At 47.1% G+C, this 17,424-nt stretch overlaps 1 protein-coding gene across 14 annotated transcripts in view; it reads right to left on the bottom strand.

Annotated features, from left to right (window-relative positions):
- NAV2 (neuron navigator 2) overlaps nt 1-17,424 on the bottom strand; it is a 496,240-nt gene that overhangs the window by 123,537 nt on the left and 355,279 nt on the right. For all 14 annotated transcript variants that reach the window (XR_008421181.1, XM_053899896.1, XM_053899894.1 and 11 more), the window contains one exon: nt 1,426-1,548. Coding sequence is in view for 13 of the 14 variants with exons in the window: in XM_053899896.1 (XP_053755871.1) it covers nt 1,426-1,548 (123 nt within the window). In the remaining variant the exon portion in view is untranslated. The remainder of the gene's footprint in view (nt 1-1,425; nt 1,549-17,424) is intronic.

The following is a 17,424-nucleotide window of genomic DNA, read 5'->3' on the forward strand; positions in this document are numbered from 1 at the left end:
CAATCACCAAAATAACTGGGTAAATTGTGAAATCTCCAGTGGGGGTGTTACAGCAGCTGATTTTCTCCCTGATAGTATTTCCTCCAAAGATTTTAGTTACAGAGCATTTTAGCCTTAGAAAGAGCAGTTCTCAAAAGGTCCACCTTTCTATGGAATTTTCAAACCAATACTTTTAAATGAATTAATTACAGGAACAAAGCTGACCTGAACTGGCACTGTGGTGAAAAGCCTTTGTCATGTGGGTATAAATCACCAGCCTGGACACTGGGGAGGACTCTGAGAAGGACACATTCAAATTAGTGGCAGAGCCTGGGCCAGATCCCAAGTTCCTGACAACGAATTCAGTGTTCTCTACCGCAGCCCAGGCTTCTGAGCCTTCCCGGAGAGAAGATGAAGATTCCTCTTGTGCAAATGCCATTCCTGGGGGTAACTTCAGCCTCTGTTTCCTTACTGTGCTGCCCTATTTCTCTGAAGCCAGAGAATCACAGACGTCACTTAGCTCTTTGTAAAAAGTATGTCCGGCAAAGAGAACAGCAAGAAACCAGGTCTGTGCTACGAATATGTGGCTTTCTGGCACATGAGGATTCACGCCCAAAAGTGTAAGGTGACTCCAAGCCCACACATCTAAATTCCATGTTCTGTCTCCTCACCCCACATGAAAGATGTCAAGCAAGCCAGTAAAATCCTTCAACAGTCAGATCACCAAAAGGTATTGAAATCAAATACAGCACATCAGAGCTGCAAGGGATTTTGGAAATCATAAGGTCCAAACCCCTACTTTAATAGATTGCTCAAGGCCATAGAATGCATCTGTGTCAGACTAAGGATTACCAAATAGTCCTCTATATTGTAATGGTCTCTGAAGCTCTTTTCATCTCGGATGGTGGCTGCAGCGAAGACTGGCCAAGCCCTATAATGTCAGCTACTCACCATAAACTACATCCTTAGGCCTTGCTTCCTGTCGCCAGGCCACAGCAGACCTACAGTGAAGCCTGATCAGCCACAGCCAAGAGCACTCCCTTCTGCACACAGACCTTCTGTGTATCATTGGGGACTCTGTTCCAAGACATAATACCTAGAAAGCTTGCTAATAGAAGAAGTAAAGCAGATCCCTGGGGCCTGCTGAATTAAAGATGCAGTAGCAACGGTCTAAACAAAACAAAGAGTACCCGAGCCTGAACTCCCTCTATTATTGCTATCAGGAGCACTACCCTAGCCAGAAGCAGGACTCAAGAACCCCTTTCAGCAGCTGCCTCCTACCTGCTGTGCCAGCTCCTGACCCCAGGCACGGCTTCAAGGCCTCCCAACCCCCCACGTGGATTAAAGCAGTGCCCATCGGCTCGCTCTCAATATCACACCCTCGTTCCTCAGCCCACTCTGGAAGGATCTCTGCACCCGGTCATTCCCGGGTGCCGACAAACTTACCTGTCGGCATCTCCGAGGCCCAGGGAGGTATTTCTCTGTAGGGTCTCCCGCACCACAGCCATCCCATCAGGGAGCCGGTTCAGGCGACGAGTATAGAGGCCAAGTCCACCATCGGTCATGTACCTTTAATAGGAGCACAGGATGATGCAAATGTATGGTCAAAAGCAATGTGTGTACAGTCCCGTTGTTCACATCCAGAAGCTCTCCATGGCCACCCTGTGCTCTAAGGGGGGAAGGAACGGAGGCTTTCCCGAGGCTCTGTCACTAATCACAGCCCAGGGATAACTCAGCTGTTGATTCAACACAAAAGATCACCCACTTGATAGCAAAAATAGAACACAGCTTAATTAACCCAAACTCAACAGGAATCTATAGAGCAGAAGGGAACTAGTGAATAAAATTAACTGTCAGATGTATTCGTGACATTCTTTTTAATGTCAGCATTTATACAAGCAGGTGTTTTACCTAAGTAATGCGAATGGGACTGACAATCATTAGCGAATCATAGGGGGGAAAAATTACAGAACAGCGCAGTGGAGAAAGTAGGCAAGCTTTTAAGAGTGGAAAGAAAAGACCGAAGACAGATGAGCCACCTTTGTCATCGTGGGCAAGTTACTTCTCTGGGCTCTGAGCCTTTCATCTAAACCATGGGAATACCACAGCTTTCCTGCTTCCCAAGGCAGACATGAGAATTAGCCAGATAAGGCATATGAGAGTGCTCTGCAATGTGTATAAGACCATACACGTGGGAGACATTATTATGGTTGTCATCATCCTGAAGTATCTACCTACAATGGTGAATTTCACCTTTGATACCAATGTCTTAAGAGGGCTGTCACAAAACTCTCTGAATAACACTCACCCTAACTTACCCCTTTCCAGATCTCTTGGTGAGGCCACAACGCTATCTTCCGAGGAAGTCAGTGTTATCGGGGGAAAGCGTAGCCCCTGGAACTTCTGCACAGATGGCTGTCTGCCAACCAGACCAGTTCCCGAGAGCTTAGCCACCAGTAGGAGGTAGTTCAGGTACAAAGCAGCTTTAGCGCTCCTACACTGTCTCCTTCACAATACCCCATAAGGGAGACTGCTTGCATCTTCAGAGAACAGGAAGACAAACCAAAGAGCAAGAAACCAAACTCAGATCCCTTTAATTCCCACACGGCCCCCAGCAGGTAAACCTGCAAGGTGTCTGAAAATGCAGACGCCTTACGTTTCAAGTAAAATGACACGTACGAAGAAGACCAACGAGTGGCGATTTTCCTGAAACAGTCAGCTGAGCTGCATCACGGAAGGTTGTACTGCCTTTGGAATTTGAACTTTAGAATATATGGGGTAGATCCTGAGGGCTGTCAATTCCTGACTTTCTTCTACTTCTCGTTTGGGACCTTCTTGGGATATACTCTCAGAAAAATGGAATTAGAGGATACTATGGGAGGCGGCCCAGAACCAGTTAAGTTCAAGTTGGGGGCAGAGAAGAAAGTTCTCACTGGAGCATCTGGGGTAAGAAGCAGCTTCCACGTGTGTCAAAAGAATTCTTCCTTAGAGCAGCTCCGAGGACACCATGTCTAACTTGAACTTCTCCCATGTCCCCTCCCACCCCTCCTTTATGACGTTAAAGATCACAGACAATGCAATGCCCACATAATGTAAAGTCTGTCGGAGCAGTCAAACCAATTATTTGTGGTTGTGCCAACAAAACAACAACAGATTAGAATCCATTTTTCACTCAATTGTATCATTTTAATTTTTTTTTTAACATTTATTTATTTTTGAGAGACAGAGACAGAGCATGAGTTGAGGCAGGCAGAGAGAGAGGGAGACACAGAATCTGAAGGAGGCGCCAGGCTCCAAGCTGTCAGCACAGAGCCTGACGTGGGGCTCGAACCCATGAACCGTGAGATCATGACCTGAGCTGAAGTTGGACGTTTAACTGACTGAGCCACCCGGGAGCCCCTCAACCGTATCGTTTTAAAAGCAAAAAAACATTTTGTAAATACACCAAAGACCACTAAATTATATGCCTTTAAAGGGTGAATTTTATGAATTGTATCTCAACAAAACAAAAACAAAAAACATAGTGACAACAGCTATAGTTAAACAATTATTTGTGTAATCACCTTTCACGCTTATCTCCTACACTACACAGTGAGCTCCCTGAAGACAGGGACTGTTACAATGTTGTTTAAATCTGTATCCCACGTACCTAACACGTGTTGAGTGCTTAAGACAAACGGGTTTTGTTGAATGAAGACCAGAATGGGGTCTAGCAAAAACTTTTTGGGAGGACACCAATTACAGGTTTTCTTTCCTCTTTTTATTTTATTTATTTCTTAAGATTTTATTTTTTAAGTAGTCCGTACACCCGTGGGGCTCAAACCCCGACATCAAGAGTCACATGCCCTTCCAACTGAGCCAGCCAGCAGCCCTTCCTTTTTTTTAAATAATTTTTTTTCCTTTGGAAAGTTTACTTTTTTTTAGTAATCTCTACCCCCAACACGGGTCTCAAACTCATAACCCCGAGATCAAGAGCCGCATGTTCTGCCGATGAAGCCCAGGTTTACCTTCCTCTTAAATGTCAGGGAACATGACATCTAAGACACATAGAAATGCAAATTAAACCATTTACCTGTCTGTGTACCCATCCATCCGTCCATCCATCCACCCACCCATTCAATGTGACCCAGGGTCCAGTGGTAGGCTCTCTGCACACATTCTACACTAGCACAACGAGAAAAACCCACCTACGTCAAAATGCAGCGACTTTGCCAGAAGCTAGACTTCCCAGATCAAATGTCCTTTCAAGGAGAATTCAGGGGAAGCTCTTCAGAACACAATCTGTTGCACCATAAAGCAAGGCAGTTAATTTTGATTTTAGCAAAGCCCACTCAGCCATGGAAATGAAAACTTTTTAACTGCAGGGATCTTATCAAAGGACAAACAAATTTTAGCGTTCATTTCCCTGCTGGATTTTCATCCCTGGTGAAACAACACATACGGATGGGCAATGACATGCACCCAGGCGTGCAGACAAGGCCCACACGTACACACCCCTGGCTTTCCGTGGAGGCGCAGAGCAGGGCCCAGAGAGCATTCCAGAGACCATGCTGAGACGTGCCATGGCCCTCAACCCAGCAACACCCCAGCAGAGCAGCGTGGTTTTGTTGAAAATGACAACCTAGAAAGGTGGAAGGACCCTGGAGAGATGGCGACCTTGGCCTGTCCACTGCTGCGGGGAATTCTGATTTTGTTTAGGCAGAGAGGAGGGGAAAGGCAAGGATCCATCGGATTTTCTGCCTTCTCCAATGCACAGGGAACTAAAGTGCTTTGAATGCAAGTAATCTGACCATGATCCAGCTTTGCTGTGAATCTATCTCATTCACTGTGTGCGGAAGTTGGGTGGTGGAAATGAGGAAATGGGGAGTTTACCTCTTTTCCCAGGCGTTTATGAAAACATGTATTCAACCATGTATCTTTTAAGATATTCTTAAAAATTAATTCTGTTATATGTTCTCTCACTAGGAGACAGCATAGCATGTCACTACAACGAGGCTCACACTCAAGAATCTAACTTAAAATATTTCTTGGGGCACTTGGGTGGCTCTGTCGGTTGAGTGTCCGACTTCAGCTCAGGTCATGATCTTGTGGTTCACGAGTTCGAGCCCCGCGTCGGGCTCTGTGCTGACAGTGCAGTCCCCTTTGGATCCTCTGCCCTTCTGTCTCCCTCTCTCCCTGCCCCTCCCCAGCTCATGCTCCCTCTCAAAAATAAACATTAAAAAAATATATAATAAAACATTTATTTCTAAAATATTACACTCTGATTCCAATAGCTTCATTTACAAAGAGCTCCATATAGATATTTAAATAACTCTTCTACTCTCAATGAAAAATATAATTTTGGCTTGACCCAAATTTGTGTAGGAATTGGCTACTGAACGTATTAATATAAACTGCCTTCATCAGGTTAATCCCTTAAGAAAGCATAGTTTGCAGGTGAAGCAATCGCTGCTGTACCCATCTGAATCAGCAGCCCTTGTTCAGGAAGGCTTGAAGGCTGAGGGGTGGGGGGGCAGGAAGTGATAGCCATGCCCCGTCTTTGGAAGCCTTAGCAAGGCTCACCCTTGGTATAGATGAAAGGGCTTGCCTGAGGTCACAAGGAAAGGAAGCAGTTGATCTAGGGACTGAATCTCCCAGCACCAACACTGTAACGTTCCTTCTCTTTGGGGAAATAAATAATTAGTGCTGGAGCCTAATGATGTGCTGGTAACATCCTAATGTTTGCTTGGTGAGGTCCTAGGTCACCAAGCAACTCAACAATTTACTCATTATCCTCTCGAGTTCTGCAGTGATGGGTGCAGGGGCTCTGCCTCCACCTTCCACAGCTTCCCCAGAGGCCCCCGAATGGAGCCCCTGCTAAAGACCCAAGGTGTGTGGGAGGTATCTTCCATTCAAGGCTGGGGCACCCTGGACTGGCCCATGAGTATAAGAGTTAGGAACAAGTCTCTGTTGTCAGAAAGATCTGGGTTCAAATGTCTCCTCTGTCCCTTGCCAGCTGGGAGATGTTGGATGCATCATTACTGATAAAAACTCATGGATATGGGGGCGCCTGGGTGGCTCAGTCGGTTAAGCGGCCGACTTCAGCTCAGGTCATGATCTCGCGGTCCATGAGTTCGAGCCCCGTGTCGGGCTCTGGGCTGATGGCTCGGAGCCTGGAGCCTGCTTCCGATTCTGTGTCTCCCTCTCTCTCTGCCCCTCCCCCGTTCATGCTCTGTCGCTCTCTGTCTCAAGAATAAAAACAACAAAACAAAACAACTCATGGATATGGAGGCTGTTTGGGTACTGTGCTAAGTGCTTCCCATAAGCCATGACACTGTACCTTCAAGACTCTCGTTAAGTGTATTATCTGTTTTTCAGACGAGGAAAATGAAATTGTGGTCAGGATCACAGCGCAAGTAGGGGAGTTCAAATCCCAGCGTTGTCACGCTTTTTGGTATAATTCTTAGGAGTTTCATTCCCTCAGCTACCAGATGGGTAGAACTACAGATTAATCTCACAAGGCTGCAGTGGGTTAAATACGCCAGCGCATGCAAAGCCCAGGGCCTGGTGTGTTGGGGGCACTTCAAATTTATTAGCTGCTGTGATTATCAACGGCAGTGACTGCCCATACCACAGGGTAGTAACTGTGTACCCTCTTCTCATTTTTCGATACCACAATTGTTAGGTACCAGGCTCTGTACCAGGCTGGGGTTACAGAGGAGGAAAAACCTACTTCCTGTCCTGGTAAAGCTCAAAAGCTACAGGGGACCCAGACATTGAACAGATGAAGAGCAGTATTACAGATGGGTGCAGGACAGGCTCAGAGCACATGGGGAGGAGACAAAGAGGAGCTATTTAAGCTGGCCCTTGAAGGGTGCATAGGAGTTTGCCAGCCAAAGGAGGAGGATCCATCTAGGCACATTGGTATCACATACAAAAGCAGAGAGAAACAGAGAAGAAGGTAAGTTAGGAGAACGGCAAGTAGTTCACTGTTGCTGGAGCATCAGGAATAGATAGGAGCCGGGCAGCGTGGGGACCGGGGCTCAGTCAGGGAGGGTGTGGGAGCCAGATGGTTTGAGACCACTGGCTGTGAGCCAGGAGAGCTATGAAGGTACAAAGCAAATGACTAGCAGGCTCTGGCTTTCGTGCCAAAGAGAGCACTGACTTGTCAAAACTTCCATCATTCAGTACTCCAGTTTGGGGGAGCATCTTCTCATCAATAATTCCTTCTACAGACTTTTCAGAATACACATTGTCTGAATCCCATCTGAGTCGTCTCAGACCTTTGCAGGATGACCAGACTTGTAGGGTGGCCTCACCATCGCTCAGGCCAGGAGAGACATGTGAGGGCCAAATGCCTCTTAAGAGGAACATTCTAGACAAGAAGAGTGCATCCTATGTAACTGACACCGGTTACAAAATACTTATGGAATCTAATAGGACCTGTTAGAACAGATACACCAGATTTTGAATCCAGTGCTTAGTTAAGAGATTCCTTCTTTAAACATGAGACAACGATGTGGAATAAATGAAACTGGCTTTGTGACTCGCCTTCGGAAGGAGGGGGAAGGTGGCTCCCCATTCCCAAAGTTCACAGTTCAATGTGACCTGCGTAAGTAACACAAACTGACTTCCACTGGGTGCAGAAGAAATCACCTTCTGTCAAGGGCTGGGGGAGGAGGGGTGGACAGGAAGGGGAAGAAATCTGTACTGACCTGATCTGGCTCAGTGCGTTTCTAATGGAGCATGACATTAAAAGACAAAACAAAAGAACAACAAAAATACTCAGAGGCAAGAAATTAAAGTAGTACAAAACAGAAGGGGAAAAAAAAAATCAGGCCGAGGTGATTATTTTTTCTTCAAAGACGTGTCAACCTGTCTATATGTTCTGGATGCACTTTTGATTTAAATGTGAAGATAGCAAAGAAAATGGAATAAAAGAAATAAATACACACGCACATACACAATTCCTTGCCAATATCAATATAACTATATAAGCATGTATGTCAACACATACTTTGTCGTCTACCGTTAAAGAAAACGATGTGGGCTGATGAAAAGTCCCTGCAGTGGAGCATTTCACCAGCGTCCAAGACCCTAAACAATATGTGCTTTCATAGTGCCCGCTGCTCTCCCGCAATGTGGCAGGACGCATGTACGCTCTAGGTTTATGAGGATGTTAACGGAGTTTCTGGACAAACCTGGAAAAGGATGCCTTTAGTTTCGGGCCTCTTAGAAGTCAGACGAAGAAACTTCACTCTGGGTCACAGAAGGACAATCGGACAAGCCAGTCCAACAAAACTGCCTACACCCTTTTGAAGAGAGCTGATCTCTACGACAGAAAGGAAGTTGTTCCCCTTGACTTAATTAAGGGGAGAGGAGAAGGCACTGGCAATGCAAAAATAGGGTCGGGGGGAAAAAGGGGGTTTAATTTTTCCATGCTAATTTTAAAACTGTATGTAGTACTAAAATTTAAGCAAAGACTTAAGTTTCTACTAAGGAGGCATTTGGAAACCACTTTGTTCTAAAAGTTTTTTGGCACCAAAGCTGAGGCAAATGCAGCAAGTTTCTTTTATCCAAGGCCAACCCACTCCCATCCTTCACCCCAAATGATAACTACACAGATACGTCACTGAGTGACTCTAATACCCTCGTCGTGGCATATCTTTAATGGTTTTTGTTTGTTTTTAAGATTTTTAATTTTTTAAAATTATTTATTTATTTTTGTTTTAGAGAGAACGACTGTGAGCAGGGGACAGAGAGAATATTAAGCAGGCTCCATTGCTCAGGGCAAAGCACACCACAGGGCTCAATCCCACAACTGTGGGATCATGACCCGAGCTGAAATAAAGAGTTGGATGTTCAACTAAGCCACCCAGGCTCTTCAAAATGAGTTTTTAATTTTTAGGTCATCTCTACACCCAACCTGGGGCTCGAACTTTGAGCTCTAATCGAACACCCTGGTGCTGCTGCTTCCCTATTACGGGTCATCTCAAACGGACACCAATGACACAGAATCAGCAGCTGCCTTTGGGGAAAGTCTCAGGTCTGAACGTCCTTCTCAGTAGGTTTCCCTGTGACAACAGGACTCTAACCTGGACTAGAAGACGCAAGTCATCAAGAAGCATTTCTTTGGTTTCCGTGTCTTTGGGGGGCCCTTCCAAAGACTCTGCTGGCAAAGGCAGAGGGGAGACATGGACCCAGAGATCCAAGCAGTTTCCTACCTTCCTCCTTGAGGCAGAGCTGGGGTACCTTTGAGCCCTGTTTCCCACTGTGCTGTGTAACTGCCAGCTCTTCAGGACATCACTAGGATGGTATACGGCTCTTTTTAGGAGGATGTGGGAGTTCACTTCTCATCTCCAGCAAAATCTTCCCTTCTCCTTTCATTCAAGTCTGGAGCAGCCACCCGAGGCCACGCGATGAGCCACCTCGGCTCAGAGCACAGAACACGACCATGAGCCACCAAGTGGGAATACCCACCGCTCAACGGGCACCAGCCCCTTCCCTGGCTTGTCCGCATTTCCCTTCCATCTCACCGAGTCCTGGCTGCAAGGTAGGCCGGATGACCAGGCAAACCTGGCCCAGTTCTCTGATCCTGCTTGTGGCAGGAGGTAAAGCCTCTGCAGAAGTGAGCAGGGAGCAGGAGGCCTGGAGGCTGCTCTGGCGAGCCTCGTCACCAGAGCATGCCTCTCTGGGGAGCACTACAAAGACGTTGCTAAGCTAGTCAGACAAGAGCTCAGCTTCAGGAGGCCACAGGGACAGAGGGTGTGGCAGGAAAAGGCAGGCCTGGATAGAGGAGGAGTCAAAGGGTCCCAGGGGCTCCCTTTAAGCCTCAATGGGGCAAACTGGTGCCACAGACTTCATTTCCTAAAACTAGGTGCTGCAAAGCTGCTTGAAGTGAACTGAAGGCACACCGTAGAGGTTCCTGCAACAGAACTCAACACGTACGTGCCTCACCCCACCTGCCACTCATAACGGGGGCCACGCACTAGCAGCTCTAGTGTCACTGGCAATATTGCAGACCTCCCGAATCAGACTCCGGTGCAGGAAGACCCCCCATGCGGTTCTAATACACATTAAAGAGTGGGAAGCACGGGTTTCAGGCAGCGGTCTCTGCGATGAGGAAGATGAGACGACCCATATTTTCTAATACTTTAGAAAACTAAAGTATTTCTATTTGCATGTGTTTCTTAACACCCCCCACTTCCTTCCTAAGTTTTGTGCAGGTTTTATACTGTGCGCCATATTTGCGTAAGGTGGTACATATACTGTATTTGAAAACACAGTGTCTAAAGCAGCAACAGATTTTTTTTAACACAATCAAAACGTTCAGAGACCATTATCTAAAGCAGAAATTGCTAAATTTTCTTAAGTTATGGACCCCATCTCACATATGTGTAAAATGTGCACCCAGTTGGAGTCAGCCCAAACGCCCCTGCCAGGGCCTCTGAGTTTGGGCAGAAGTGGATCCCGGCTGAGTGGGTCCCTTCGGCATATTCTGCAAATTTCCGCACAGGATTTTTGCGTCTGTTTGCTATAAACTGACTCAGCAGTGGCACATGGCATGGCTGTAACTCACACGTCACCCTGAGTTTTAGCACACAGACTCGATCTCACCACGGCCTTGGGCTTGCTTTTGCTTTTTCCTCAAACTCCTAGCTGGAGTGACTTGATCAAGCGGGAAAATTCTTGCTGCGAAGGTCCTTGTGTATTTGCAACATGCAATGTGAATATTCACAGGTTCAACCAAATTCCACTTGGCAGGACTATCCAGAGTGTTCTGGTTTAGCTTAGTACCTAGGATCTAGGCACACAGAAACTCGAACGAGCATCTGAATGCAAAAAACTCCAGAATACGTTCAATCACACAGCCAGCCAGGGATTATGATGACAGTGGATTTGTCCCCCCTATTTAAATAAATACACGTATGTAAAATTTTCATGATACTCCACAACTCTGCTTGTTTAAAATGGGGGCTGGTGGGGCATCTTTCTGAAGAAGGGCTGCACACTTTGGAGCTCTGACAGTCCCCGTGTCTGGAATCTGGTCTGGCCTGAATTCTCTCTACTGTGGTTCAACTGTCAGTGTGATGTTATAGTATTTCTAGCACTGGCAGGAAGCTTTCTGTCCACCTACTGAAAGATGAAACACACTCTCACACGCAGGAGACAATTCTCTAGACAAAGCCCCTTTAAGCTCTTCCTTGGAATGAAACAGATGGTGAGAGCTGACTGACTTATCTCCAGGAATCCTCAAACCTTAAAATACACCTGAGTCAGTGGGAGAACCGAAGAAAATGCAGATTCCGTGGCCCCGGCTTTGCAGATGCAGAACATCACTGGTGGGGCCCAAACTGTGCATTAAAACCACAACAACAATTTTTTTTTAAAAGAACGGTTTGAGGTTTACAGAGAATTTGCACAGAAAGCAGACTTCCCACGTAGCCCCTCTCCCCTTCCACCAGCTTCCCTATTGTTAATACTTGGTATCAGTGTGCTGCACTCTGATGCAACCAATGCTGACAGAGTTGCATTAACCAAACTCCATAGTTCACCTTAGGGTCCACTCTGTGTGGTCCAGCTGTTTTTGTGTGGCACAGGTTTTGACAAATGCATAATGTCACGTATCCTCCATTATAGTGTCATACAGAGTAGTTTTACTGCCCCCCCCAATGCCCTGTGTTCCCCCCTATTCATCCCTTCCCCCCAAACCCACATTTTTAACAGATACATAAGTGATTCTCCTGCAAGCAGTCAGGGCCAGACTCTGAGAAATGCTGCCTTAAATCTTGAGGCTTGGGTGGAGGAACTGGGAGCTAGACTGGCCTCAGTTTCCCTAAGAGGTAAATATTCGCCACAATGTGACTACAGTATAATGGTAATTTAAATCTCAAATCCTCATAGTAACTAGTCTTGGACCTCGATATTATGAGTACCTGATCCCTGATGGCCGCTCCATCTCAGATCAAAGGTCAGTAAGAGTTGTTAGAACTCCAAGGCTTTACTAAAATACCAATTAATTCATAACCTTGGACTTACAGACCTGCAGACCTCAGAACCATGTCAGTGTGGAAGCCCAGGCCAAGAGGGAATGTGAGGAGGCAACACCAGGCGTGCTGAATAGCGAGGATCATGGGCAACATGTGGGTGGTTCAGTGAGGGTGCCATAAGTTGATGCCCCCCTACCCTGGAAAAGCCTTCCGCTTTGCCTGAAGAATCCTTCCTCCCAGGCACTTCTACACGGAGGCATGCCTGCCAATCCCCTGGATGCCGCTACATCTGATAATTCTTGCGAATTTTTTTTTAGTTTTTTAAGTATATTTAGAGAGAGAGAGAGCACGCATGAGTAAGGGAGGGGCAGAGAGAGAGGGAAGGAGAGAGAATCTCAAGCAGGCTCTGCGCTGTCAGCACAGAGCCCGATGCGTGGCTCAAACCCACGAAACTGTGAGATCGTGACCTGATCTGAAATCAAGAGTCGGACACTGACCCGACTGAGCTACCCAGGCGCCCCTCATTCTTGTGACTTCTGATACATTTCACAGGAGGTCAGAGGACTTTTATGTTGGCATTCAGGACTGTGAGATCTCTTCCGGAGATGACTAGAACCTCAGGGTGGAATCAGACTTCCAGTGTCTCTTTCTCTTCGGATCTCACGGAGACACCCCCAGGTAATAACCACAGTCACTACCGGACTGGGGAGAGTCCAGATGGTGCTCTGGTTCAGGTTCATGCAAGTTTCGCCCTGTCTTCTCTAGACTGCAGCTGAAAGCAATGTCAGTATGCACAGAGGATAGACAGAGACAGACTGTAACTAACTCTTCAGTGCAAGAAAGACCCCTTCTGTAGATCGAAGCAGGAAAGCAGGCCTGGGGAACATCATCCAACGCCCACAAACAACCTGGTTTCTGGAAGCACCTAAGGGTTGCAGGAAGCAGAGCACTAGAGTCTAGGCTGTTGCTCTAGAGGTGGCCCCCATTTTGAGGTGCTGTCATTTGCAAGACACATGTGTGCAGCTCCTACTATAAGGCAGGCACTGGCCTGGGTGCTGGGCAGAGGAGAATCAGACTTAGTCCTAGGCCCTGAGGGGCTTAAGGTAGACATGCAGATGTTTGCATGGGATTCAGCAAAGGCCAGACCACAGAGAGGGGCTGAAAAGCCTTCTTACAGCAAAAAAACGTGCAAGCAGCATCCTGAAGGGTGAGAAGGTATTTGCCAGGCAGCCTTGGGGAGGGGCAGGAAAATTAGGTACTTCACGGAGATACAGATGTGCAAATCCAAAGGACCTAAAGATGTACAATGAATTCACTGTGTGGCCTTAGATGCTAACGTTCCACCAGGTAGCATTTTCATTTAAAAAAAAAACAACAAAAAACATCATTCTGAGCGCTCATTCTAAATGGGATTCAGTAAATGTATTCCAATTCAAAGAAACAGATACGCAGGGCCTCTGGCTTTCAAGGGTAGGGATTAAGCCCAAACTGGGTGACTGCAGGATGCTCAAATTACCTGCCACTAAACCCAGCAAGACCCGTAGACACAACAGCTGACACACAGATGCCTGACCCCATTCATTTTTCCATGCGTCCAAGTGCACTGGGTCACCTTCAGAAAAAGCACCCAGGCAGCCAGGCACACTGGTCGTGGGTGGAAGCGGACCTACCTGGGGGTGGGGCAGGACTCTGAACATACCAGATTCACCATTTTATTTTTTTTGTTACTTTTAATTGTTTTTTTAATGTTTATTTAGTTTTGAGAGGAACAATGAGACAGAGTGCGAGTGGCGGAGGGACAGAGAGGGAGGGAGACACAGAATATGAAGCAGGCTCCAAGCTGCGGGCTGTCAGAACAGAGCCCGATGTGGGGCTCGAACTCACGAACTGTGAGATCACAACCTGAGCCGAAGTCAGACACCGAACCGACTGAGCCACCCAGGTGCCCCCCCAGATTTACCATTTTCAGCAAACAAATAAAAACACCCAATGTTTTTTGTAATCTACTCTGTACATAAAAGTTTGACACAATCTTGGTTGGTGTGGAACTGTTGAAGACACAATGGTTCTCCAAAGTCACGCCTATTCTTGCCCTTGCCACAGCCTGCTCTCCAAAAATCAGAGTGTGATCTCGTTATGCTCATCAGGAAGGGATGAAAACAAAAAAGTTGGAAAAACAGTGAGTTAACATGTGTGAGCATGAGAGCCAGCCATTTTTCCTTCAAGAGGTCAGATTCTGAACTACTGAAGCAGCAGGCCTCCATATTAAGACACTGTCCAAAAATTATGTCCGTTGTCCACAAACGGGCAGAGGCACCATTCCCGTGGACATGAGAAGGCTGTGGCTGTGAGTGCAGAAAGGCTCACTCAGGCCTCAGCCAGCTCCGGCTGATCTCACAGCTGCCTCTTTGGGGTCCCAACACCCCCCCCCCCGACCCGCCCCCCCAAAAAAAAGCTGCACTGCATAATCCTGGTAAGATAAGCCATGGTCAAAATTTTGAAAATCTTTTTTGTTAATATTTATTTATTTATTTTGAGAGAGAGAGCACGAGCACACAAGCAGGGGAGGGGCAGAGAGAGAGAGGGAAAGAGAGAATCTCAAGTAGGTTCTGTGCTGTCAATGAAGAGCCCAGCATGAGGCTCCAACTCACAAACCATGAGATCTGAGCAGAAATCAAGAGCCGGATGCTGGGGCGCCTGGGTGGCGCAGTTGGTTAAGCTTCCGACTCTTGATCTTGGCTCAGGTCATGATCTCACGGTTTGTGAGTTCGAGCCCCATATTGGGCCGTGTGCTGCTGCTCGTGGTGTGGGGCCTGCTTGAGATTCTATTTCTCCTTCTCTCTGCCCTTCCCTAGCTGGGCTGTCTCTCTCTCTCAAAATAAAAAAAAAAAAAAAAAAAAAAAAAAGAGTTAGAGGCTTAACTGACTGAGCCATCCAGGCACCCCCACTGAAATTCCGAAAATCTTAAAACTACAACAAAATCAAAAGCAAAAACTGAGCCCAGCCTCCAGCTGGGCACATCTGGTGTAACATCTGAGTCCTCAGGTGAACCAGAGAAAAATGCCCTTTTCTACCACAGCCGGTAAAAGCGTGTCCTACTCCAAGAAGTGCCTGTGGGGACTGACACGGTACAAACCCCAAGATGATGCGCTCCTTAGTGACTAAACACGGTGCTCCTCTCCCCTGACGTGGGGTGGTCTCAGTCCACACACTCTGCCTCATCCAGCTCCTCAGAGCTGAACTACAGAAGGCCTTTGCAGACCACGCCCCCATCTCCCACTTAGGATGAGGTCCTACCTCTCAAACTTCACCTTAAATGCAACTGAACATTATGTAAAACACCAATAATACGCAGTTTCACAGAACTACAGAATATCAGATCTGGGGGAAGGGCAGGTGGTTCTCAAGGATTAATGACTTGATCTAATGAGTTTTCTGATGCAGAATTGAGAGTCACGGAGTTTAAGTGATGTGCTCAGGGACACATAACTAGAGAGCAGGCATTGATATGGTTTCATTTTAACACGTTGTTGTGTTCAATAAATTCACTGTGTTTTTTAACGTTTAACATTTATTAATTTTTGAGAGAGAGGGAGAGACAGAGTGCGAGTGGGGGAGGGGCTGAGAGAGAAGAGAGGGAGACACAGAATCCGAAGCAGGCTCCAGGCTCTGAGCCAACAGCACAGAGCCCATAGCGAGGCTCAAACTCATGAACCATGAGACCATGGAGCCGAAGTCGGACGCTTAACTGACTGAGCCACTTAGACGCCCCAACAAATCTGTCTTTTATAATAAAATAGAAGCTTGGCTCCTTTATTCTACATTTTGGGATAACCGCTTATCTATCTTCTTGTGCTCCAGCTTCTGACCCACCAAATTCAGTAAAGGCAGGACTGTTGTTGTCACTATTATTATTTTAGGACCTGTGTTTTTGCTTCACTATCCCCTGCCCCTAGAACTCTTGAGATAGGTACCTAAAAACATTTTTGGTGTACTGAATGCAGGAATAAATAACAACCACGGATTTAATTGCTTTTATGTCTAATGTATGTAAAGCATTTGGGGAATAGGAACTCTTGAGATAGGTACCTAAAAACATTTTTGGTGTACTGAATGCAAGAATAAATAACAACCACGGATTTAATTGCTTTTATGTCTAATGTATGTAAAGCATTTGGGGAATAGGAAGAAAAATAAGACATCCTTGCATCTGTTTAGATAAGCCAGACCCTACTAATAGTCGGCTATGTAACCCTAAAGACTCCAAGGAAGACTCCGAGGAAGAAGGGGCCTTCCGGGTAGAGGAGGCTACAGATGGAGGAGGGAGGAGTCACGGGTCCCATTCAAGGGACAGCATGGCTTGAGCAGAGTCCACAGCCTAGTGAACACTGTCGTGCTGTACCGGGCGGCATCCCAGATCTGAGCTGACTGCCGTCTCCTTGCCCACGGCTAAATTCCCCACTGTCCGTGATTTTTAAAAAAGAAGTAAAAAGCAAAACCAGTAGAGCAGGGAGTTCAGTCTGAAAGGCAAAAACAGTTTCCCCCTAGAATTCTGACATGTGTGGGCCTGGATGGTGCCACAGGCGTGTTCAGAGGAGGGACAGGTGTAGCACACGCCGCTGACAAGCACGTCTCTCTGTGTAGCAAGGCGGCTGCCAGGGCTCCCGGGGGGAGCTCAGGCACGAGACACGGGCAGCCCAGCGGCCAAGCACGCAGGCAAACGGGCCAGCCTGCGGACAAAGAGCAGCCCAGGGCGGTATGAACTGGGGGTGGTGGGGGCACCTCCGCGGCAGCTGGAGCACTCTAGCAGGAAGGGCAGGCTAAGAGGGAGCCGAAATACAGGCCAGTGACCTCCAGAGCAGGAATCAAGCAGGAGTTGTTGCCCACAGGATGCTCAAATTACCTTCCATCGGTGCAGGAGGACAGCTGTCTGGTGTCACAAAGACGAAAGAACAGGGCCCCTGACTTCTTCTCGCTCTCCAATTTGTCCCAGGGCTTCCACTTTCACAAGGATGGGAGACAGACCAGCTCGAGTAGTTACTCAAGTGGGGCAGGGGCAAATTCCCTAGAGCCTGTCTAGTTAGAGTGAGCATATCCGATATTATAACGTGTACGCTTTTAAAACCTATCATTTTCATTACACAAACTATAGACGGCAACGTTCACTAACGTCTCGCCTGCTGTGCAGACCCTGAGCTCACAGTGATTCTCAACAGCCATAGTCCACTCCGCCTCCAAACCCCTACATCATCCGGATCAGAGCTGGGGGCCAGGGAAGGAGGCAACACACTTTTTGTGTTTATTAGGGGAGAAAACGGGGGAGAAGATTTTCAGAAGAAACGACTTGAGTACTGTTATCCCCAGGCTGGCATATGTAGACCTGGCTGGTCAAAGAGACATCTTCCTCCCGAACACCCAGCTCTGCTCCCTCTGTAACAGAACCTTGGTGATTCCTATGGGAACCTGGGCACCTTGA

This window comes from Panthera pardus, unplaced genomic scaffold (genome assembly GCF_024362965.1).
Source record: "Panthera pardus isolate Hobbes unplaced genomic scaffold, ASM2436296v1 HiC_scaffold_12, whole genome shotgun sequence".
In the NCBI taxonomy this organism is placed as follows: domain Eukaryota; kingdom Metazoa; phylum Chordata; class Mammalia; order Carnivora; family Felidae; genus Panthera; species Panthera pardus.